At 45.4% G+C, this 25,576-nt stretch overlaps 2 protein-coding genes across 4 annotated transcripts in view; one reads left to right on the top strand and one right to left on the bottom strand.

Moving 5' to 3' along the window:
- The first annotated feature begins 1,714 nt into the window (after positions 1-1,714).
- Positions 1,715-6,218, top strand: LOC131563791 (serine/threonine-protein kinase PAK 3-like). Its single transcript, XM_058813942.1, has 4 exons — positions 1,715-1,813; positions 3,068-3,167; positions 3,285-3,481; positions 6,073-6,218. Exons 1-4 carry the CDS (start codon positions 1,727-1,729, stop codon positions 6,199-6,201), a joined length of 513 nt encoding a protein of 170 aa, XP_058669925.1. The 5' UTR covers positions 1,715-1,726; the 3' UTR covers positions 6,202-6,218.
- A 1,137-nt stretch (positions 6,219-7,355) lies between these two features.
- Positions 7,356-25,576, bottom strand: part of LOC131563790 (calpain-5-like) — a 58,146-nt gene continuing 39,925 nt past the window's right edge. For 2 of the 3 annotated variants that reach the window (XM_058813938.1, XM_058813939.1), the window contains exons 7-14: positions 24,215-24,408; positions 22,573-22,650; positions 21,209-21,404; positions 18,535-18,657; positions 15,963-16,165; positions 14,748-14,869; positions 11,267-11,403; positions 7,356-10,464 (exon numbers count right to left, since the gene is read on the bottom strand). In XM_058813938.1, coding sequence (XP_058669921.1) covers positions 10,282-10,464; positions 11,267-11,403; positions 14,748-14,869; positions 15,963-16,165; positions 18,535-18,657; positions 21,209-21,404; positions 22,573-22,650; positions 24,215-24,408 — 1,236 coding nt within the window. In that variant the 3' untranslated portion in view covers positions 7,356-10,281. The remainder of the gene's footprint in view (positions 10,465-11,266; positions 11,404-14,747; positions 14,870-15,962; positions 16,166-18,534; positions 18,658-21,208; positions 21,405-22,572; positions 22,651-24,214; positions 24,409-25,576) is intronic. The other variant, XM_058813940.1, reaches the window with a different exon arrangement.

Here is a 25,576-nt window from a genome sequence, read left to right as displayed (position 1 = left end):
TCGAAGTCACTGAATCCTGCTTGCAAAAACCTGTGTGAATAACAACAGAGGTGATAAACTGAGGCCATCAGGGAAGAATGTGGGTGCAGGGTGTTGTCAGAGATCTGTGGGTGATAGTTTAGGGAAATTTTTGCAGAGTTTAGAAGGCAAAATGTGTCTGGCAAGTGTCCTGTAAGTGGCACCTAAACAAGTGGTGAAACCAGCTGTTGTCCTGTCACTTCCTGAGCCCTGGTGTGTGGTCACAGGGCAGTTGGCACAGCCTGGCCCCATCATTCCAAAAACACTCTTTCCATGGTCATTTTGCTCTATCCAAGCTAGGCACCCCCAATGCAGCAAATAATGTGCTCTGACTTCGTGATTCAGAAGGTTGAACAATTGCTTTATTAAAACTATACTATATTACACTAATACTATATTATAACTATACTAAAGAAAACCCATAACTGTCTCCAGACAAACACAGCTTTGAGCGATTGGCTAATCACTCAAAACTACTTTCACTTGTGTCCAATTAACAACTCACTTCCGGTCAACAATCTCCATAACACATTCCACATGTGAAAAAACAGGAGCAGTGAATAGGGCTAAGAATTGTTTTCTCTTCTTCTCTCTGTGCTTCTCACTGCCTTCCCCAGGAAAAATCCTTGGGGAGTTGTGCCTGCTGCTCTCTGTGAAGAGAGCTGTGGCCACAGTGCTCTCCTGCAGCAGAACTTCTGGAGCCCCTGGGCTCCACTCTCATTTCAGGTGGCCCTAAAGAAGATGCCTCTGCGCAGACGGAGCAGGAAGGAACTCCTTGTCAACGAGATTCAGATCATGAAGGAAAACAGGCATCCCAATATTGTCAATTATATAGACAGGTGAGTGGTTCTGCTGTTAGCATGGGAATGTTGTTCACACACAGCAAGGCAAAGGTTAAAAAACCCCTTTGGGCACTGGCAGAACATGGAGCTCTTTCTTATTTCTCTATTCATCTCTAGTGGATGGGTGGAGATGGCCTTGGGTCTCCATTAATCTTTTCTGGTGTTTGTAGTTGGAAACCTCTTTTCAAAAACCTGGATGTGCCATGTCTTACTGAAACAACAGCCTGTCAGTTCATTACCTCTGTGTTGTTTGGGGGGTTTGGTTTTTACAGGTTGATCATATTTTCTATGCCTTAATGACAAGTGCTGATAAACCATCATAGAAATTATCTACCTTGGGCTGTTTTCCATTTTTCATTGCTGTGGAAGCCAGGAAGACTAAATTCTCATTTGGAGATCCACATAATTTGCCAGGTTTTACATAGTTTTTCCTGTTTCTGACTGTATTTTATGCAGTGTTTTCAAAATGGTTGGCCAACAGCTGTCCTCAGTGCTCCAGAGCCTCCTCCCACGGATAACTCTGGAGTTGTGTTGCCTTGTTCCTGGAGTGAATGGTGGAAGTGATAAATTAAGACAATGATTCAGTTGATGGCAAGTGTCCTGGTTCCAGATTGGTCTCTGCTGTTACTAAATTGTATTTTTCATTTCATTTCTCATGAGCCTTTCTCATTTAGACTGCACAGGTTCCAGATACTCTGTAGCCTACAAGGAACGTCTCTCCATTTCATTCTGCCTCCATTTACAAGTGACCCAGAAACAAAACCCCCTGCAGTCTTTCCCACAAGGTAATTTAGCTGTGCACATTGATCTCCATGCCATTGCTTTCTTCTCTCAGCTACCTGGTGAATGAAGACCTGTGGCTCGTGATGGAATATGTGGATGGAGGCACTTTAACCAGTGTTCTTGTCCGAGTCTTAATGGAGGAAGGAATGATAGCTGCTATCAGCAAGGAGGTGAGGGACCCTGCTTGGGCTTCCAATAGCTTGGACAGGAGTGACTTCGTGTTCAGAGCACTTTATTTCAGTGCTGCTGTTATGAAATGTAAAATAAAAGGGTGTCTTGGTTTGAAAAGACAGGTGTCTATTAAGCAAGGCAGGAGCTTCTCTTGAAATGGAAAATGTAAACCCCTCTCTCTGAATTATTATAATTTTGAAATTAAGAGGCTCTCAGGAAAGATAGGGGAATAGGAATAACAGTTCTTTACTAGGAAAGTTAAAAATGCAAATGAAATAGTACACTGCCAACAGAACCACAGGCAGTGGAGGACAGAAAATGGGCAAAGTCTTGGAGGAGATGGGGTCACTCACAAAGATGCATTTTGTGGGAAATAGACTTAAAGAAACCCCAAAAGGCCGTGCCACAAAATCACAAAGCGTACCTAGATCCACACCTTTATTCCCTATGGCTCTTCTCCCTTAACAGAATTTCCTTTTGTCAGAAGATTTGACTAGGAAAAAATTCCATTTTTGTGAGGTGTTGTGAACTGTTTTTACTACTTGTAATAACCATCCCGGGTCTGAGTATTCCTGTAATGCAATGCCATGCAGCAGAGAACCTGTCCACTTTATAGCTTTGCTCTCAATATTTGTTACTCATTGTTTTCTCATCTAAATGTACATTTGCAAAAAGTGTGTCAACCTAAGACAAAGGGCATCTAAGTGAGCCTCCTGCCAATACAACTGCATTTCTTATACTCTGTTATTAGACACTTTTGTCAGTCTCTTTTTTTATTTATTTAACATTCTAAACTTTGCCTCATTAAACTGGAGCATGTCTGCACTGCATTCTTGGCCAGTAAAAGCAAACATGCCGGTGGCAGAATTTTAAACTAACAGCAAATTAAAACAGAGACTCATTTCTCACAGCCCTCAGCTTAAAAGGAGAGCATTGCATCCCAAATGGTGTTTGTTTCTGTAAAGTGACTAATGTGCTGCTTAATGTGCTGTTGAGGCCAACATAAAACCTCTGTCATGCAGCCTCCCACACAAAACTGATCCACCTCATAATGGAGGGAGAGATTTTTTTTTTTGGCAAACTTTCCTTTGTCACCTGGATGGAGAGAGCAGAACCACTGGCTGGGTTAGGAATGGACAGTCTATAGCAACAATTGGTGTTTCACCTAGAAATTCAATCTTTTAGAGCCATTTCCTTGTCTTGTGTGATGAAATGAGGTTAACTAACTTTTACCCTCATGGGTTTTGTCTCAGTGCCTCAAAGCCCTGGATTTTCTTCATTCAAAGAATGTGATCCACAGAGATGTCAAAAGTGACAATATTCTTCTCGGGATGGACGGCTCTGTGAAACTGAGTAGGTGTTCTTGGTCGGGCACAGCATCCCTCTGTTCTCAGACACAGAGTGGGGAATTCTTGTGCTTGGTTCCATGGTTCAAGCTAGCTTTGACAGTATTTTTGTTTTCCTCCTCAGCTGATTTTGGCCTGTGTGCTCAGCTGAGCCCGGAGCGGAGCACACGGTGCACGATGCTTGGCTCTCCTTACTGGGTAGCACCAGAAATTGTGAAAAGAAAGGAATATGACACCCAAGTGGACATCTGGGCCCTTGGGATTGTGGCCATTGAAATGCTGGAGGGAGAACCTCCATACTTTAAAGAAAGCCCCATCCAGGTAAGGTGCAAACACTGTCAGATACCACTGTCTTGCCAATCTGTCCCATTCTTTGTCTCCCATGAACCAAAATCCCACTTAAATCAGCCTGAAATAGTTCCACCAAGGCCTACTTCTAGAAATGTCCCTGCAGAGCATCTCATCAGAGGAGAAGTGACCTGTTCCAGTGCAAAAATGTGCCTTTTTTTCCTCCAGCACTGTTTGAGTTCCTCCTGCTGTGTTTGATCTCTCTCTGAGCTGGAGCTGGGAATGACAGCAGCAGGTTTCTCCAATTGGGAAATTATTATGAAAAGCATTACAAGTGTATCTGCAGGCCCAGAAGCCTCTTCAAATTCTGACCAGTGCCTTTAAGGGAGAGTCACTGGCTCTAGTGATGCCATAATTATGTATTACCATAAAAATTTCTAAAAGTATATTTGAGCAAAGCTACTTGTAGTAAACATATTTTGAAGCTTTCAGTTTTAGATCCTAATTCCTTAAAATGAAATTATGAGTTCTTATACCAAACAAGCAAGGAATAGTGGAAGAATGTATACCAGGATAAAATCTCATGGCTATTAGCTGAAACCAGGTTAAATGCTGCACAGTTAATTCCCGAGGAATACAACAGTTTTGAAGATTTCAGTCTTCTACTCTTTTTTAAAAAGTTCCTAGACTTTTCTTGGAAGACCATTTTGGATTGCTTTTGCCTTGTATAAGGCAGCAAACCCAGATGAAGAGAATGATTTCCAGATCCCAGAATATTCTGAGTTGGGAGGGATCACCAAGTCCAGCTCCTGAGAGAATGGCCCATCTGGGGATTGCTGTTACCAGCACCATGCTCTGACCAGCTCGGCTACACTCAGGCTCATTGTCAGCACTGCTCTGGAGGCTGACAGTTCCCGCCTTCCTTGCCCTCAAACGCTGATCACAGCCCCTCGAGAGGCACCAGGAGCTCTCAGACAGCCAGGAGGGGCCTGCAGTGGAGCTGTCAGCCCAGGGATGGTCAGTGGCTGTCCCGTGCTTCCTCTGTCCCCAGGCTCAGCGCCTGATTGCCCGGAACAGGTACCCCCCTCTGAGGATGCCCAGCAAGATGTCAATTCTGTTCCACGCCTTCCTGCACTCCTGCCTGGACACCAACCCCAGCATCCGCTGGACAGCCAGGGAGCTCCTGCAGGTACAGGCCCAGGGGCTGCAGGGGGAAGTCTCCTCTCCTGATAATCCCCAGTTGTGAAGGTGTTCACAGGGTTTCTTGGATGAGGGAAGAGATGGAGATCTGACTCTGTGTTTCAGAAGGTTTGATTTATTATTTTATGATATATTAAAACTATACTAAAAGAATAGAAGAAAGGATTTCATCAGAAGGCTGGCTAAGAATACAATAGGAAAGAATAACAAAGCTTCTGTCTCAGAGAGTCTGAGCCGGCTGACTGTGATTGGCCATTAATTACAAATAAACCAACATGAGCCAATCCCAGATGCACCTGTTGCATTCCACAGCAGCAGATAACCATTGTTTACATTTTGTTCCTGAGGCCTCCCAGATTCTCAGGAGGAAGAATGCTAAGGAAAAGATTTTTCAGAAAGGATGTCTGCAACACCCAATCTGGGTGCTTTGCAAAGTAGAATCATACAAGAATTTGGCTTGGAAGGGACCTTTAAAGTCCATCTGGTCCAACCTCCCTGCCATGAGTGGGGATGTCTTCAACTTGATCAGGTTGCTCAGAGCTCTGTCTGACCTGACTTTGGATGCATCCAATACCTCTCTGGACAACCTGTGCCAGCGTTTCACCACCCCTAGCATAAACAGTTTCTTCCTCAGACCTAACCTGAATCTCTCCTCTTTTCATTTAAAACCATTATCCTTTGTCCCTTTGTCCCTTTGCAACAGGCCCTACTAAAAATGGGTCCCCTTGAAGTTTTGAAAGGCTGCAGTAAGGTCTCCCTGGGGCCTTCTCTCCTCCAGGCTGAACAATCCCAGTTCTCTTGGCCTTTCCTCAGAGGAAGGGTGTTCCATCCACCCTCTGACCTTTTCTGTGTTGTATTTTGGGAGTGCATTCAGTTTTAGCTGGTGGCAAGAGAACTGCAGTAGAATGGTGCCAAAATGGTGTTGGTGGAAAAGGAACCCAGTCCCAGCCCAGCAGTCAGAGATTTGGCTGTTCTTGTCTTGGTGCTGAAAACCTGCACCTCAGTGTTCTTCAGAACAGCACAGCCCTAAATCCTCATGGGATCAGCCTTTCTTAGAGGTGCTGGAGTTCCCTGTGGAACAGCTTGCACTCATCTTTTCTGACAACTGAAGCAGCCCCTAGCTTTAGAAAAAAGGAACCTAAGTGAGTCCTTTGAGTTTCCTGAAATGGAAAAAGCCCTAAGGCAGCAAGTGGCATTCCCAGAGTGCTGGCAGGGTCAAAATCCCAGCAAGCTGAAGACACCTTGATAAATTGATTATTGCCTCTGACAGCAAGGTCTGAATATTAAGACTGAAGTAGAGATGGTCCCCTCAGTCCTATTTATGTGTATTTCTGGTAAGCAGAGAATTCATGCTTCCTCTTGTGAGAAACTGGCTTTGGAAAGTAACAGTTCCTTTCTTTCTTTCTTTTTTTCCCCTTGGGCAGCATCCATTTTTACGAACAGCCGTAAGTCTCTCTGTCCTGCCTGACTTGATCTGTATAGCCAGGAAAGTCTGTCAGACCACGGAAACAGCTCAGGACAGCAGTGCCAACACAGAGGAAAAGAAGGAATAAAATTTTCACTCCTTTGGGAGATTTGCTCCCTTCTCACCCAATGGTTCCATTCACTTCTGAATTATTGGTTGCTTCTCAAAGATGCAAAGTCCCAATTATGGGGGTTTTGGAATGGTTTGGAAATGGGGAAGGGTCTCCTTCATTCATCAGCTCCAGACCATGCTGGCTCTGAAATGCCCATGGGCTGGGATTTGCCCACTTGTGGCACTTCTGGGTGAGGGAGAAAGTGCAATGCATTTCCAGGCAAGTGGGGGAGGCAAAACATCCTGTTGGATACACACAGTCAGCTGGGACTGTGGAGTGTTTGGAGAATTCCCTGTCCTCCCTCCACCTGGCAGAACACATTGACAAAAAAAAAAATAGAGATTACAGAGGAAGATATGTATATAACATAGATTGCTAAATGGGGGGGGGGGTGCAAATGTACATAGACACGTGATATACTGGATAATTATTACATGCGTAAATATACATGTGTATAATTATTATATGTATAAATATTTATAGAATATACATACTAGTATATATACTATATATGTATAAACACTATATATATAATGTTTTTATATAATTATATGTATAGATAGCGTGTTACAGAGCTGTGGACATATATTTACCTTGTACCTTATATTGTCCCCTATGCACAAACCCCCCCCATAACTCTCCTGAACTGTAGTTCCTTATATAATGCTCCTTTTATATATATATATATATATATATATATAAGATATAAAAAATATGTATCAGTATATACATATATGGAATATATATCAGTATATACATATATATATTGGGGGTGTGTATTATAGTGTGTGAATATATGTATAAATGCATATATGTACATATATTAAAAATATATTAAATTTTTATATTCATATATGTGTATATATATATATAATTTTTATATTAACTCACAGGTGCTTCTATACCTGTTAGACAGTGTGTAGAGAGCTATAATAGCGTGTATAGGGCAACTATATAAATTAAACACCGTTTTTATTCGGGTGTGTTGCACCCACCGCGGTCAGGTGTCGGTACCTGGCCCTGGTCACACCTGTGTGGGTGGACACCGAGCGCCCTCTCGTGGCCGCAGCAGCCGCAGAAATCACTAAAATTGAATTTTTTGGTAACATTTTATTTAGGTCACTTCGTATTGAAAAGTTCCAAAATGTTGCAATGAAATATTTTACACCCTTTCCCACCTGTTTTTATTTTTGAGGTGGTTCGAGTGTGTACATAAATGCAGCCCTTCTCCCCTCCCAAAAAACCAACCCCAAGATATTTTCCCACATGCTGATATTGTTACAAAATAAACAATTTTAAGTACCAATGTTAAAAGCAGGCAGCAGCACAAGCCCCTATCAGTCTGCCCTTGCCTGGCTTCACCTGGGAAGGCAGAAGCATCTGTAAACCAGCAGAGCCAGCTGTGTTCCCAGGCTGGATCAGCTCCCCTTATGGGTAAACCAAAGAGTTTTCCCAAAAATAATCTCTGCAGAGGTGCAGGCATCCTGCTGAGCCTCCTGCAGCTCCCAGCCCTGCCAGTCCCTCAGGGCAGCACTGGCCAGCAGTGCCTGTCCCCATGCCACAGGGACAAACTGGGGCAATGTCTGGAGCTGGCACAGTGATCAAGGCCTAGAAGTCACCCTGTCTGTGCCCCCCACCCTGAATTCCCACTTTGCCAGGTTGTACATGCCTGAAAACTGCTGGTCACACTCCCTGTGTCCCACTGATGCTGGGGACAGCCCTGGACAGAGCCTGGAGCAGGCTGGTGGTGCTGGCATTGGGGCCAGGGCTGTGTGGCTGCAAGGAATGAGCCAAGGGACTCCCCTCCTGCTTGGGGCTGAGCTGGCTTTGTGCCCTCAGTGGGCTCAGGAGCCTTCTCAGCCAAATTGTGGGGCAGGCAGGCACAAACCTCTGCTTCCATCTCGGTGTGGAACGTTTTTCAGGATAAACACTGATCTTTGGGCAAGCCATGCCCTGGGAATGGCCCCCATCCCATAGGGAACACTGCAGGAAGCAGCTCCCACAGCCTGGAGCACAGTGTGAGGAAAAGTAAAGCAAACAGCTCTCAGTGCAGGACGAGGGCAGCCCTGACCTTTCCAGTTCCCCTCGTCCAAGCTCTGGTCTGCACGAGACAGTTATGCTTTATGCTTTTAAAGAGAGAAATCTCAGTTTACAAACATTTTTGGAGTCAGCAGCCCTGCAGCCATGAGATCACAGAGAATGTCACCTGCCTGTGGGGCCTGTAGTTCACACCTCTGACAAGATCTCTGTTGTGCCAAAGGGCCTGAGCCCAAACTGTCTGAAAAGAGCTGGGTTTTGGTCCTTGGTACGTGCAAGCTGATGGCACTGCAGCATCATTCACAGCCCCGCAGACCATCTCTGGCATGTCAGAGAAAGCATTTTCCTACCACAGCAGTGATCCTTTTGCAGCCCTGAGGAGACCTTTTGTGAAAACATTAGCTCTGTCAAGGGCCATTTCATAAACTGTAAAAATCGCAGTGTGGCTGAAGTGGCTACGAGGCACTAGAAATCCAAATTTCCTGGCTGTGAAAAGGCAGAATGGTCCTTCTGCTTAGAAATCCAAATTTCCTGGCTGTAAAAAGGCAGAATGGTCCCTCAGCTTCACTTTCCCACCCGGAATGTGCAGCTGTGTAAAATCCATTTCTGAGTGTGTGGCACAGAGCCCCTGCACTGCCAGGGTCACTGCCCAGCGTGCCCACCCCAGACAGCTGCTGAGGGAACCCTGCCCAGGGCTGCAGGGGAAGGGGAGAGCTGGCACCAGAGCCCTGCTATGAGGGAAATGTGAAATAACACCCATCCTCCATGGTACCCGAGTGAAACTCCAGCAAACAGCGTGCCAGCAATAAATGACTGCAAAATTTTGAGAGTGGGACCTGACAAGTGCCAGGGAACAGCATCCTGCTTTTACAAACCCACCCTTCTCATGAGCTCATTTTCTCTTTTGGGCTGGCGCTACATCCACCAAAACAAGAGGGCTGTTATCTCATTTTTAGCATTATGTGGCTTAAACAAAGCAAGGAGGCTCCCATTACTGAATCTGTGCTCTGAGCAAAGCCCCAGCTGAACTGTGAGGTGCCCTTGGATAGAAGTATCAAACTGTGAGTCATCAGCTCAAGGTGGAGAAGAGAACAATCAGAAAGTCAATCTGAGAGCCTTTGGGTGGACAAAGTTGGTATTTGCTGTGGTGTTCAAACAGGCACTGCAAGATCTGCCCCTCTATTCTAGTGTTGTCCTGGCAAGACTGGTCTTAAGGCCATGAGCTATGACTGAGCTCCTCAAGTAGTGACATTTTCACCAAGGAACAGAAACACCTAATCTGTAGTGAAATTCATCAAGAAATGTATACCCTTCTATGGGAAGGATATGGAAAAAAATCCCCACGAATCCCCCTTGTATTTGCCAGTCCCCAAGCTGCTGGTGGGTGCCGGAAGGAGCTGCAGCCATTCCTGCCTGCATCCTCAAGGATGCTCCCATCCTCACAAGCTTACCTCAGTATTCCATTTGGCCCCTCTCCTCTCACCCTGTTCTTCTAAGTTCTTCTGATGTTTACATTCTTGTAATGGAGTTTCTCACGCACTTTTATGTAAATAATTCTTGTTTTTACATTCCTCTCTGGAGGAGGAGAAATTTGATGGACTGTTGGTTTGTCCAGTGTCATTGGAGAAGTGGCACTTTCATCCTCCAATGCACTGTCACTTTTGAAAGTCTATAAATGTTAGAGTCCAGAAATAAACCACCCTTCTTCTTCCCTTGCTGGTCCACGTAGTTTTGTTTTGTGTCCTACTGCATGAGCTGTATCATAGATATTAATATGCATTAATATGTATTAATAATACATATTAATAGATATTAATAATAGATATTAATAATAGATATTAATAATAGATATTAATAATAGATATTAACATATATATTAATAATACATATTAATAGATACTAATATGTATTAATATGCATTCCCCCTTTCCCAACGGAGGGCTTTTCTTTCCTCCCTTTATAGCGATTATGCTGATGCGCTCCCCGCGCTGCCCAGCGGTGACAGCAGCTCCGCGGCGCTCAGAGCTCGCCGAGGTCATCGCTGCACAGCACGGTGACGCTGATGTGCCCCGGCACCTCGGCCGCTTCCCCGCCGCCCGTGCCCCGCAGCTTCAGCCGCTGCTGCTGGCGGGGCTCGCCGGGGGACGCTGCCAGCACCGCCTGCCCCAGGAGCCGGTCCCTCAGGAGGTTGCTGTTCCACACCTGGGCGGCGAGGGGACACAAAGAACGCGGCTGTCACGCTCCGCCGGGAAGGGTCACCCCCGATAACCCCTTGGAAAAGAGTGTGTCTAAATTTAGCTAATTGTCTAGAGAGCATGAGGGAGAGTCTGGATTTGCATGCTCATTTACATAGACTATGCAAATAAGGAGAGAAATGCAGCGTTTTGCTTTCCAGGTCAGAGCCTGCCTAGGAGAGGAATAAAAATGACCTTTATTAGCTCATCAGCAGTAAAACCTACCTAGTGTAGCCTGTCTGCTGCTCTGCCTGCCTGTGCCTACCTCTGCCCCTCCTCAGTGCTAGAGTTTTAGAGCCTGGCCCACAGACTAGGCTGAAGACAAACTTTTCCTGGACTGCATCATCTCAATGCCAGGCTCTATTTCTCCAGCTAGTGCTGAGGTAAACAGTGAGGTCTCGTTCTCACAGGACTAGAACTCAGGGTAGAAAACTTCTTAATAGCATCCTTAGCTTTGGGTTTGTTTCCAACACTGACTTGAGAGAGCACTTGGCTTTTCTTTGTCTCTGTTTCATCAGGGGCAAAAGAAATTCTGTAAATTCCTTCAAAGCCTTGGAATTAAACATTCCTTGGAAAGAAATATGCATTGGAATGAAACATTCCTTGTGATCCCCAAGTGCCATCAGCTGGTGCTTGTGGAGCAGCAGAGCTCCAGGCAGAGCCCAGCAAGGGGAGCAGAGGCTCTCACTCTTCTCTCATGGGTCACACAAAGAATAGCTGGCCCAGTGAAGCCCAGGGCTGCTGCTGTGCTGCCCCTGAGGCTGTCTCACCTGGATGGTGACAGGACTGTCGATGTCCTTCCTGTAGAAGATCACCTGGGTGTTGAACACGGGGCTGGTGGTGTCGTGCTGCACCGGGGAGCGCCGGCTCTGGTTCTCACACTTGATGAGCACGTAGGGATCTGCCCCTGGAACACAGTCAGCAGCACAGCTCTGGGCACACAGAATGGCAGCTGAGAGCTGCCCAGAAACCCAGCAGAGACAATCCCCTCCTGTGCCTGGCAGCACCAGAGCACATCACAGCCACGGCTCCCTGTCCCGGCGAAAACACAGAATCATGGAATGGTTTGGGTTGGGAGGGACCTTAAAACCCATCCAGTTCCACCCCCTGCCATGGGCAAGGACACCTTCCATTGTCCCAGATTGCTCCAAGCCCCATCCAGCCTGGCCTTGGACACTGCCAGGGATCCAGAGGCAGCCACAGCTGCTCTGGGCACCCTGTGCCAGGGCCTGCCCACCCTCACAGGGAACAATTTCTCCCTAATATCCAATCTAACCCTCATATATGACCCCCTGCAATTGTTCAACATTCTAAAAAATGTCTTGTTTAGACACTGAGCTTTTTTTCTTTCTTATTAAAGTTGATATTCTCTTTCCTTTACAATGAGGAGCAAGATCCATTTTGGAAACACCAAACACATTCAAATAGAATGGGCCATTCAATTTTCTAATTAATTTTTAATTAAACAAATGCAATACTATGTTTTTATTTCAACACAACTCTATCCCTTTCTATTGTTAATGACAGAATACCTTTTTTTCCCACACCTTGCAACTTCTTAGATACAGATTTTAAATAAACTCAGGGTATCTGTAAGTCAGGCTCGTGAGAGTTTCTAACACACTTTATTTCACCGTCGACTTGAAAATACCATTGCAGCCAGAAGGCAGCACAATTTTAGGCAACTTTAGCTTTTTAATAAACCATAGCCAGATGATTTCCCTCAAACTCATCACTCATTTACCAACACGACCAGGTACCAACACGAACAAACCACACAACAGCTGCATCCAAGGCAGACACAGAGTTTTCCATATGTTGCTCTGTGGTTACACCTGGCCAGAGCTGTTTCCCTGACAACCCCTCACAGCTCCATGGCAGGTAGCAGGATATTGGCTTTTCTGATGGGCAATTGCCTTCTGTGTCACTGAGCTGTGAATTCAGCTCTGGGGCATGGGGTGGCACCAGGCTGTGTCACCAGGGGTGGAAGAGCTGCCTTCCTTGCAAAGCAATTTGGAAAATGGATCTGGATAAAACGGGGTCTTGCCTGTTACCCCAATGGTGTTAACAGCTTTGTTTGAGGGCAAAGAGCAGAGCAGCACCCGATCATTAGCAGTAATTATGAGATAGAGAGCATAAGGAGGGGTGGGGAAAGGGCACAGAGCTAAAGAGGTGACAGGCACATCTGCTGGATGGATGAGGGAGCAGTTAATGAGGGGACTGGCTAAGTGAAGGGAAAAGGAAAGAAAATATCTGAAGGAAACATTCACATTCTCAGCAAGACCTCACAGAGGGAGGTAGAAGGGGGACACAAAATATTCCTGTAGCCATGATGCTCCAAAATGTTCTGACCCCGTGATGGCAGTGCTGGATGGGTCAGTTGTTTTAGGAAAACTGGCTCCAATTCCACAACAAAAGCAAGCAGTGGGAGAGCACATGGGGGATCAGATGTTCTCAGCTATGGATGGCCCAGTTCTGCGCCTGGTTTATTTACAGGACAAAGAAAAAACACCAAGGTCTGCTAGAGTGGAAAAGCAATGTCCTGGTATTGGCCATGAGGTGGGAGTGAAACTGGAGCTGCTGCTCAAGGGAACAGCTCTGGCAGAGGAAGGAGGGCTGGGTTCAGCTCTGGGGCACACAAATGGCTCCAGCCCTGCCCTGAACCCCGAAACAGCTCTCCTGCCTCAGCCCTGGCCATGCTGCTGCTTTGGGAAGTTGTGCAAAAGAACAGTGCAAAGGAAAAAGTTGGAATCTGTAAAAGCCAGGAACACCTGAACAGTAATGGCATTTCTAAGGCTTAAGGAAATCTGTGCTCAGTAGTCTAAGGCTTAATTTTTGGGTTTTTGAGAACTGCTCCAAGGATCTAACACCCACACCCTGCAGCACTGTACCAAGGCAAAAGGCTTTCAGGAAAACACTCCTGAGGGAACATTGCCAGCTGCATTCCCACTCCTCTGCTGCTCTTGCAGAACCTGGGGAGCTCTTACAGCCTCAGCCACTGGAAAAGGGCATGGCCCAAAGAGCAGGAACAGTGCTGAGACACAAGCACTGCCCTGGCAGTCACAGCAGGTTGTTTTGCCCCTTGCAGGTGAATCTCTGCTCCTCCTTCCTCCTGCTTCTCAGGCTGCTCCCACTAAAGATTCTCTGCCTCCAGGGCTGTCACACACCACAGATCTCAGCACTCAGTTCATATTCTAAGAGGTGAAAAACAATTCAATGTCCAAATCCAACGTGGAATGTCAGCAGGAAGACTTAAAAGTGCAAAAGGTGATTTGTTCTCAGAGAGAAACTCAGGGAAAAGGCCTGACAGACAGTAGTGAGAGCCATTTTAAAACCAGGCTGGGGAATGAGTGACAGAAAATCCTCTAGCACAGAGTTTCCTCATCATCCTGCAGACCTGCCACTGTGCCTGGCTCACAGACAGCTGGATCCACTTCAGAACACTGACTTGGAGAGAGGTACTTCCACAAGGAGCATCCAGGACTGAGTCTGGATTCATCCACTATTCCTGACAACAGCAAACCATCCATTATCTTGTCCAGACAGAGCAATGGATCAAAGACAGCACCAAGGAGGAGCTTTCCAATAAACATTTAAAATAAAAATAAAATAAATTTCCTCTGGCCTGGAACAGGGCTCTAATAACAACCAGCATTGAGCTGTGAAAAATGAAGACTATCAGACAGAGCAGGAGTAGAAAATGAAAAAGCAAATGACAACTGGGCAAGTTTCCTAATTAACTCAACATTAGGTGCTATAAAGCCATTTTGATGTCCTTCAGGACACTTCCTCTGACAGACACAGTCATGTATAAAGCATATAACCCCTGTTCTACTTTACCCAGCTGAAAATGAATGTTTGAAAACCACAAAGTCCTCCCTGAAGTGCTCTAACGAGGTAAATGTAACACACTGCATGAGTCTGTGCCATTCAGCTGCCTCCTGGAAATTTTCCATTTAGAAAACACACAGCCCTGACAGAAGAACCTTACTAATCCCCACAATTAGCTCCTCAGGAGGGTCTGGCCACTCCTGCCCATCCTGACCAGCTACGGACCTGCCCATAACTTGGTGTTATGCATTCCCATATTCATCTGATCTCTCCACTGGGGCAGGTTTTACAGCAAGATGGAAAAAACAAGTCCCATGAATCCTCAGTTTGGATAATTTCTGATTGCTAACATATCAACCCAAATCATCTTTAGAGGACCGAAAAGCCAATCCCACTCGTCCACACTCTCTTTCCACTTGCCTCCTGATCCGTCTTGTTTCTGCAAACCCTCTGCAGAGTGGACTTTGATTTGGGTGACTCTGCGTGGGTAGCCACAAAGAAGACTCCAACACGTCATTTTAGGCCTATCTTCCTTCAGCTCCCTGAAAAATCATGGAAAAAGCAACCTAAGCAAAGAGTGTCAAGCAAGCAATCAATGATTGTGGAAATCTGGCATTTTTAGAACATGAGATTTGTAGCTTTTCCTCATCTGCCGTTTTTGAAGTCTGTGGTGCAGAAATGACAGATGTAAGAAATAAAAATAGAGCAAAGCAAAGTAAAACAAATTTGTGTCATCTTTTGTGTAGAAGCAAAAATGGTGAATAAACCCGCAACTTTAAATAGTGGAAAATACTATCAAATCAAGAAATAAATGCAGCGGGCCTGATTCATGAAGCACTGGTTCTACTCTTGCAGCAGCCACTGCTTTCAGAGGAGATGGCCACAGAAACAACAAGTATCACTGTAACCACAAGCACCAGTGCTCAGGGTCCTGACCTAGAACTGGGGGCCACTGCAAGAACTGAACTAAAAAAGCCAAAAGACTCAAAGTGAATCATCCAAGATGCCCTTAACTAAACATTTCCTGACTATGTACAATAAAAACGAGAGCAGGCTCCTGGTTCTAAAGTGATTTCAGCATTTATTATAAGAAAAGAAAGGCCTAAAGCAAGGGGGCCCTGGGCAGGAGCGTTCCCGGTGCTGGGGCTGCTCAGCAGCGATGGCCCTGATGTCCCAGATGGAACAGCACATATTCAGTGGGTCAGAAGCCTCTTTTTATCCTGTTTTTTGTCCCTTTGGATTGGTTTCTTTCTGGATCCTTCATTTTCATGAAGGTTTAAAGCGCTCGATTGGCCATTACAGTTCTGTCCAGGCTGGCTGGTGCTGCACTTTACTGAGCTGTGTTCTGGTACCTTGAGTACCGTATTTCTTACAACTCCCCTTTTAACCCCCTTTACAATATAATAACCAAACTAACAGTACATCCCTAACGATCTATCAACTATTTTACAACAGCTTCTAACCTATTTTTAACAATGGACAAACCTGGATATCCTCAGAGCTGCTCATGATGTCTCCAAGGCCCAGTTCTGGAGCCATATGTGCCAGTGAGCTGCAGGACAACCTGGCAACCCCTTCATGGAGCTGCAGCCTGTGGGCTAAGGAAGACCTCCTGCAGCTGTGAGTGGCACCCACCTGAGTTTTGAAGGCACATCTGTGTAGAGCCTGAGGATGAATTTTGTGGGGACACCTGGGATGTAGGTGGTGGGGACCAGGACGTAGCGGCCTTGCTGCAGGGTCCTTCTCAGGAACACGCTGCGAGTGTTGGAATAGGGAGACGTGGCCACTCTCTCCTGCACCGTCAGCTTGTGCAGCCTGTACCTCCTGTTGTCCTCCACCTGCAGCAGGAGAGGGGTTAGGGACAGCAGGGCTAAGGGCAGGGCTCTCCCTGAGCACCACACAGCTTCTCACCCTACAAGGCAAATCCTTTGGGAAGTGTTTTCTCATCCAGTTAAGCTGTGGCAGGTGAAAGTTTGGGGCTGGCAAAGACAGGAGCCCACTGAAAGAGATGATGTGATGCTGCTGCAGAGCTTGGAACACTTCCAGAGATGGACAAACAGCCCAAGGATTGCACCTGCTCAGACAAGGGTGAGACAAGGCTGAGATTGCATGGAAGAGGTTTAACAGTGACTTCTGTAAGCCAGAGAGAAATTTAATAAGAGGATCCATGTTTGATAAGAGAATCCATGTTTACCCCTGAAAGAATTTTCTACCAAGGTCATTGACATAGAAACCAAGAAAGAAAGAAGAATAAATAAGAGAAACCTGCAACTGCCTATTCCAATGAGCATTTTCTTTGTCTTTCCTGACCAATTGTCACAGACATCTTTTATCCTTTCCCTTGGATTTTTTCCTCCTGAGAAGCTGAAAGGCCTCAGGAACAAAATGTAAACAATGGTTATCTGCTGCTGTGGAATGCAACAGGTGCATCTGGGATTGGTCTCATGTGGTTGTTTCTAATTAATGGCCAATCACAGTCAGCTGGCTCAGATTCTGTCCGAGACAGAAGCCTTTGCTATAATTCCTTCTTTTTTTTTTCTATTCTTAGCTAGCCTTCTGATGAAATCCTTTCTTCTATTCTTTTAGTATAGTTTTAATGTAATATATATCATAAAATAATAAGTCAATCCTTCTGAAACATGGAGTCAGATCCTCGTCTCTTCCCTCATCCTCAGACCCCTGTGAACACTGTCACAACCAATGAGTAAAGTGTAAACTGATGAGTTTTGTTAGGATGTATAAAAAGCATACAGGCTATAAAAACAAAAAAAAAACCAGTTTGAAGCCTTCTGAAAATGGAGTGTTGCTTTGTGTGGTCTCCATCTCAACTACAACAAGATCCCTCTGCCTCCCTCCTCTAGCCTTTCACAGCAGGCTCCCAATCCAGAAGCGCACAGCTGGATTTTCCTTGCCCTTTCCTGAATACAAAAGCCACAGAATAACCATGAATGTTTTGTTCTAAGCCTTGAAGTCGTGCTTAACTCATCCTCCTCAGAGTACTGTTATTGCCAGAGTACAGTTTAAATCTAAACCTCTCTCTCAAGCAGCTCTTGAGCAAAGGCAGCTCTTCATTCTTTTCTGGAAGCTCTCTTCCCAAGGCCTTTAGTCATGCTAATGAGCCTGGTGTGTTAGAATATATCTAAAATAGAAAAATTATTGATCAGAAATAAAAATAGAGCACTGAAGCTTTTAGGAAGGTGTGATTTTCTTTTTCAAGCCTTTCCAAATTACAGGCAAGAACAAGGGAAATTATTCTTTCTGCAACAACACATTTCAATATATGTGGTTAACAGGTGATTGGCAAATGAGTAGGTGTGATGCAGATGTCAGCAGCTCTAACCAACTGTTAAAAATTGACTTTTTTTTTTTTAGCAGGACCATAGATTTAATGTAGTCCCAGGAGCTGTGGCAACAGATGACAGGATTACCCCAATCCTCAGTGAAAGAGTAGAAAAATTGCTGTTTCTTTGCTTCCCTCCCCTGAGTTTGAGTGTTTTCATTTTACTCAATCTGCCTTGAGAGTGCAATTAAATTACCTTTTGAGATCCTGTGGTTCCTTTTCTCATATATTCATTTCCTGCTCACAAGTCCAGCTTTTGAAAAGACTTTTTTTCTAAGTGGCAAAAGACAAACTGCAGACTTTTCAACTTCATTCTCCTGGCTGTATTTGTTGGTGAAATGGAGGCAGAAGGAGGAGAAAAACCCTCCATGTTTTAAGTATTGATATAATTTTCCCTTTCTAGAGAAAGTTCTGAGGTAGGAAAAACACTTAAAATTCTTTTGCAAGGTGCAAAATTTATTTATCTCAAATAAATGAAATTTATTCAAATAGAGTTTGAGCTGAACTAAAATCAATTGAGTTCCCATGGCCTGAGTGCAGTGCCCACACAGAGTTTGAGCACAGAGCCAGAGCCTAGGATAATCCTGGTATATTATCTGAAAGATCCATTTTCAAAGTAGTAACTACCAGAGTGAGTGCCCAGCACCCACAGACAGTAACAGAAGTTATAGGTCTGAATTTTCATGTGCTGGGAGAGAGAAGGTCAGGAAGGTGGGAAAGGGAGTAGGCATGGATGAACATATCACTGATTATCTAGATTTATCTATCTAGAGATGATCTCTAGCTGCCAAAGACCTCACTGTCAGGAAGAAGCAGGACTGAGCAAACTGAACAAGCTCTGCACCAGGAGCACAGCTGGCTGCCTACCTTGAGGATTTCAAAGCCAATGGTGATGTTGTCTCCTTTGCCTTCTTTCTTGTACTTGCGGCGATCCTCCTGCTGTAAGGACACCAGCACTTTGTCCTGGGCCTTCTTAACATCAAAGAGGTACTGGGAGGAGACAGGAGAGAGAAGAGCTGTTGGAATTTTACCCTCAGGAGGCTGAGGGTAAAGCCATCATCAAGGAAATATGTTATCTTAGGTTAGAAATGGGGCTGTGTGTTCTATTTGCTATCTGTCAGAGCTGGGGCAGTTCTCTGGCGTCCATGGGCAGTTTTTCCTTTCTCTCTCCCACACCAACCCTCCCTGCAGGAGATCTCTGCTGTCCATGGCCACTGAGTGTCCCTGCAGGGCTGATCCAATGCCAGCATCCCATGGGGAGCTGCTCCGCCCAGGGGAGGAGCCAAGCATTCCTAGCTGGGCACAATCTGAGCCTGGCACAGCACAGCAGCCTCTGCCCCCTGCATTGCCAGAGGAGCAGCTTTCTGCTGCCCTGCATGGCCAGAGGGAGCCCAGGCCCATCTTACTAAATCCCACTTGAACAGTTACCTTACTAAAAATCACTACCAGACCAGTTCATAAGTATGAACAAAAGAAGGTCAGACAGATGTCTCTTTATATGATAAGGAATTTAATTAATTTGTTCATTATGAGAGAGTCCTTTAAATTTTGCTTTGTGCATGCAGAGAGCAAACTTGAGTTGTCAGGACCAGAGGAGAGGGGATAATTTACCCCAAGTTTGGACAGATGCTGTACTCTCCCATCCTCAAAAACATTTAAATGTGAAGAAAATAAATAGAAACATAAACCGGCAGCAGTGCACAGCTGGGTACCATGTGCACCACATGTTCTGATTTAAGCAGAAATTCTTTGGCAGCATAGAGAGGGATATCATCATTGGTTCAATTCTCCCTTCCCTCTTCCTTTGACTGCTGCTAAAACACAAATTATTGAGCTTTGCTTTGAGGTTGATATTGAGATTGCCTTGGTTGCAGAACCATCCACATCCCTCTGCCTTGGAGCTCTGCTGAGCAAGGCCCCATCCCAAGCTCTGATTTGTGTTTTATATCACTTACTGCAGCAGAGAAAGCACAGGGCCTGGGAGAGTCCCAGGGGTTGTAAGAGAACCTAGAAAGTGAGATATAAAATGCAGCAACACCCAGTAAGGCACATTTTAATTGTTGTCCATGTTGAGCCATGCACAGGTTACCCCCAGGATGCTCCAAGGCCATGGAGGGGTGGAAGGGCAACAAGTGGAATCAGGAAAGTTCTCCTGGTATGGTGACAGCTCTGCAGCTGTGACCTTCTTCTGATGGCACCTCAGCTGTCCCAATGGGAAATGATCTAGAATTCAGCACATGACTGTAGAATACACAAATACTCGGCTGAAACTGTCTTATCAAAGGGACTGCAAGTGGCACAGTCCCTCTCTGCCCAGATAAACCTCACAGGAGGCCTCAGAGCCAGGAGAACAGAGAGATTATCTCTAGATTATGGTGGGGTGTGCCACAGTAGCCTAAGATAACAGAAATGTGTTCCAGCACTGCTGCTAAGAGCCTTTTAATCACCTGGCCCAGAGATAATACTGGAACACAGAGGCCTTCCACTGCATCAGGCATTGCACTCAGCTGGAACTGTGCATTTTGTTCTCTGTGACAGCTAAACACTTACAAATGAGACCAGACAAGCTCTTGGAACACATCCAGAATCTCATCCAGGCCAATACCTGAATTCCATCACCCCCTGGAAATGAGGCACTGACAGAAGGCAGAGCAGTGAGGATGAGCTGGGAAGCTGAGACCTGATGTGAGCAGCAGAGGCTGCACTGCTGCAGCATCCTGCTCTGAAACAGGCTGCAGGCAGAAACCTCCCCTGCAAGTGCACAGAAGCAGATGCAAAAATATCTTTAATTAACCTGGACAGAAAAATCCATTCTCAAAGTAGTAACTACCAGAGTGAGTGCCCAGACCCCACAGACAGTAACAGAAGTTATAGGTCTGAATTTGCGTGTGCTGGGAGAGAGAAGGGCAGGAAGGTGGGAAAGGGAGTAGGCATGGATGAGTAGATCAACTGAATAGCTTGAAATGACCAGGTAGGATGAGACAAGGAAAATTCCATAATGCTGATGAGAGGGTGAGCTTGCAGAAGAGATCAGGTACTTCCAGAATCTCACAGTAATGCCAATGGATACTAACTAAATACAGTGGATCAAATCCCTGAGCTGTTTAAGGGGGTTAAGTGGGTTCTGTCATTATAAAATCAGACTTGCTGCCTTTCTATGACTGGGAAAATGAAAGAAGTCCAGGCAGGACATCAGTAATTCTGTTGTGTGTGTGACTCACCAGCCCCAAGCATGATCAGTCCTAAGTAAATACATAAACCCTTCTGAGAAATTGCACCAGAACATGCAGCACACAGCACACCCCCAGGGCAATGAGATTTTTTGTTTGGTAGTCACTGCCAACTCCTAAACAGCGTGGGTACTTCAGGAGCCCCAGTTAAAGTGGATACACTTGAATCCCTCACAAAACTTCCCACCTGGGGGTTCTGCAGGAAGGTCTCTGTTATCAAATACCCCACAAAACACAGGGGTTCCCACCTGGGGGTTCTGCAGGAAGGTCCCTTTATTATCAAATACCTCACAAAACACAGGGGCTCCCACCTGGGGGTTCTGCAGGAAGGTCTCTCTGTTATCAAAGCAGCCCCCAGATCGGTTCAGCAGGGCCTCTGGATGCTTTGCCCAAGCCCCATACATCATTTCCTTCTCCCAGGTCTTGTGGAGGCTGAAGCAGGAGGTGTTCACAGTCCTGCAGATGTCCACATCCGTGAAATTCTTACACCAGTCCTCAAACGTCATCCTGCTCCAGGCAACACCAGGGAAGAAATGGTTTGTTTAAAAATAAACAGTGATATTCACGCACAGAGCCAAAACAAAACACAAAATCTTCCAGTAATTTGAAGAGGAGGCATTGCTCAGCTGTCCAGGGGACAAACTGATTCACTGGAAAGCTTTCCATATGGAAATACTTGTGAAACCACAATCACAGAGTTTTAATTCAGAGCAGCATCACTCAGTGTGTTTGGTCAGATCAGGATCTGTCCTGTTGCATCTCCTAAGCATAAATGACTGCCTGAACCTCCAAGGTTGGATTTGATAACACATTTTACAAAGGCCAGAGAGATCACCTGCAATTAAAGCAGGATGCACTCCTCACTATTACAGTCCTTATTGTCACATCTGTCCCTGAGCACAACTCCAATCTCTGCCCTCTGGACAGAGCTTTCCTTTAACCCCATCTCGCCTGTGCCTGCTAAAGGAAGAGGCTGGACTGCAGAGCAACTGAAAACCAGCTTGGTTCTTTGAATTACCATCATGTCCTGGCTAATTCATGGCCCAGAGCCAAACCTTGCAGCTGCCAGTCCTGACAAAGCCAACAGAATGATTTCCACTGTGAGCCCTGCCAGCTCACTTGATGCAATATTGATCATCTCCTGAAGGACCTGCTGGGCTAAGGATCTAAGCTTTAAGCAAGGTCAAAATTAACAGAGCTCTAGACATTGGATAGAGAATGAACACTTGGAGAACACCAACAAATATCAAAATTCGCTGGATGCAACTCTATTTTTAGGTGCCTCAGCCATGGCTGACTGGAGACAGGCATAGTGCTCAGTAAACAAGGTGTGAAATGCACATGGTACTTTCTCAGATATTTTTGCCTATTTCAAAATTTAACTGGTCTAAACAGTGTTCAACATTGGGCATTGTGTCCTGTAAACCAGCCCATGCTCTCCTCGTTTCTGAGAGATTATCCTAAATATAGGCAATAGATTGTGAGAGCTACTAATTCTGTTCTACTAGTTTTAAATCCATTTTTATTATTCTTCCCTGTGACCCCTTGGGAGTTTGAAAGAAACAGACATTGGGATAACTTTGCCCATCTGTTTTTGAAGCTGTTAAATGGCAGATTAATGACAGTTCCTCAGTGTAGCCAGTGTCTCCAAACCTTTCTCATCACTCCCACTCACCAGAACTCTCCATCGTTCTCAACAGTGAGCCCCAAATTCTTGCGCTCAGAATCGCTGACTTTCTTCCACTCTTTAGAGCTAAAAGGAAATAATTAAAAAAAGGGGGAAAAAAATCAACAATAAAGATGATTAATAATTTAAAATAAAAACCCTCATCTGGAAAAAAAAAATGAAGCAAAAAAAAATCTCTCCTGCTCTGTGGTTTTAAAAAGAATATCAGGGTACTGAAAGGGCAGATGATATTGATGAAAGTGTGAAGCTTTCAGGAGGGGTTTTAAAACATTAATTGATTTGAAAGCTACTAAAAAAGAAAGAGATTAATAGGAAATAGGCTCAACTAGAGCAGAACTTTATTGATTTCCTTTGTCACACCCTCCATTAGGACTCTTAAACACTTGAACAGCTGGTTTCCAAGGTCACAGGAGATTGACTCCATTCCCTGAAGGCCCCTCAAATGAAACCTGGTTTTCCTCCTCGGGAGCTTATTGAACGCTTCACTTAGACCAGAGTATTCTCTTTGTCTTTTAATCACCTTAATAAAACAGCCCTGAGGTCTGAGATTTCCCCGGGGGCCTTTGAGCGGAAACTGCTGGAGCCTGAGCTCACTGTCCAGTGTGCAGAGGGGTATTCCACTGCACAGACCCTTCAGGCACACAGCCCCTGCAGGGGAGCACAGACCCTAAATTCCAGCAGCCTCCTGCTGAAACCCAACCCAGACCCTGGTCCTGATGGGTTACACCAGGCAAACAGAGCCACAACTCCTCCCTGCTCCTCCAAAAGCACCCGGAGGCTAAAGCTGGAAGAGGCCGGAAGGAGGGAAGGGAGGCTGCTCACCCTAACAGTCATTTTCTTAACCTATTTGGAAATTGTCAATTTAATTCTGCTAGACCAAAGCCATGGGCCACTTTTAGAGTGCTCAGTGCTGGCATGAGTGGCATCTGTGCCAGGCTACCGGAGAACCCCAAGGGCTTCAGCTAACAGCTCTTTTGTGCATTCTCTTCATTTCACCCAGACCAATCTCTCAAAGTAGTAGATTTTTGCTTGTTAAAGCAGGGATTATAAGAAATTAATATGCTGCTGTTCAGAGCACTGCAATTTAAATACTAAATGCTAGCTGGTGAGCCCAGTGCTGAACTGTCACATATTTTTCATGTATAAATCACCCATGATAGGAGACATCCCCTCCAGCAACAATTTCTCTTGCTGTGGATGTACCTGCCCACAAGAAAACTAATTAGAAAAAAAAAAATCACAAATATGGCACTTTTACAGCATTTTTCACCAGTCACTTAAACTATCTACAATACTTTTACCATCCTCATCAGCTGGAAATGACAGGTGAGAAACTGAGTCACAGACAAGCTCAGTGGTGAAGCTGGGAATGATCCTTGTGTTCTTGACTCCTGAGCTGTTTTTCTTCCCGTGTTCCAGTGGGCCAGAAGAATGATGTAAACAGTAAATAAGGTCGAGGGAGCCAGGACAATAAATAAGGTCCAGACTCCTCCAGGACACGCTCATTTTCTCAGAGGAAAATGGGCAGAGGTGGCAAAGAGGTCCAACCATTTCTGAGTAGGAGTGTGTCCCACAAATTGCAGTGCCCCAGCACAGCTTCACCCCTTGACACTGGGTTTGCAGCTCTTACCTGTCACTCCAAGCACCATGCCACTCCTTCTTGCCCCAGGGGTTCCTCAGCCTGATCATGAACAGCTTTTGTGCCTTGAAGGAGAGCACCATGGTCTCCCCGAGGCGCAGCTTCCTGATGGCAGTCACAGAGTAGGCATGGCCCACGATCAGCCCCTTCTCTGTCTCTGCCTCGCTGGGCCGCCCAGGGGACTCCTGGGGCATGGAAAATGACAATTAAACAAAAAGAACTCACATCTCTGAAGAACCTGATGTGGCAGCAGCTCTTAGGCCACAGAGAGAAACAGACAACTTTGCCAGGCATCATTCTGGGAAGGGCTGGGAGAAGATCAGAGAAAAGAATGAGAAACAATTCTTATCTTCACTTGCTGCACCTGGTATTGTGAACATGTGGAATGTGTTATGGAGATTTGTTTACCAAAGGGTGGTTTCTTAATTAGCCAATGGTGATGGTGTTTTAACTAAAGGACCAATTAGGTCAACCCTGTAGCAAACTAGAGTATAAAAAGTATGGGTTTCTTAATAAAGAAATTATCATCCTTCTGAAATACATACAGTTTATATCAATTATTATCTAGCTGGGGAACTGTTGTGCTGACAACCTGACAGCTCCACCTTCAAGGGGAAGGACAAGAAATATTTGTTTTTCATTCTCTTCCTGAGTGATTTTACTGTGCATAATAATGCCACTAGGAATCAGAACTAGGGGCTCACTAGCGTGGTGTTGTTAGTGCCAGACAATCCCAGGGCACGGGGGAATCCTGCCTGCTGCAGCCAGTCTGTCTCCTCCTGGCCTCAGAGTTAGAAAATCAGCCCTCCCAAAATCTTGGCATCTCTACCAAATGGCTCTTCTGGACACTGATGGCTGTGCCCAGACTGTCTGGGGTGTCCTTACCTGGGCACTCATGAATTTATTTGGCTATCCAATGCTTGTTCTTGTGTTGGAATAAATTAATAGGAAGAGCTACTGGCAGTGGGTAAAAATGGGAGAGCACAGACACAAGTAAAAAGGCTTCCAAGGCATTTGTGTCCTTCACCTCACTCACTCCTGGCAGGGCTCTCTTACATGGCAAAGGGAAGATCTTTAAGGTGCTTTAGGAACTGGGTTTGCTCATCATAAACTCCACATAAGAATCCCAGTTTCCAGCAGTGATCAGGCTGTCCCTAAACTAACCTGTTTGATGTCCCTAAACTGTCCTGTTTGATGACCTAGGCCTGATCAGATGCTGATCTAAGAATACAAAAAGTAGTCAAGCTCTGAAAAAGAGCACAGTTTCATTTAATGCATCCAAATCTCCTGATCTAAACCCAGAAAAGCAGCACCATACAAAGATGTTGGAGTTGTTTTGATGGTGCTGGATCC

The sequence above is a fragment of the Ammospiza caudacuta genome, chromosome 14, assembly GCF_027887145.1.
Source record: "Ammospiza caudacuta isolate bAmmCau1 chromosome 14, bAmmCau1.pri, whole genome shotgun sequence".
Lineage (NCBI taxonomy): Eukaryota > Metazoa > Chordata > Aves > Passeriformes > Passerellidae > Ammospiza > Ammospiza caudacuta.
This window is presented reverse-complemented; position numbering and strand designations above follow the sequence as displayed.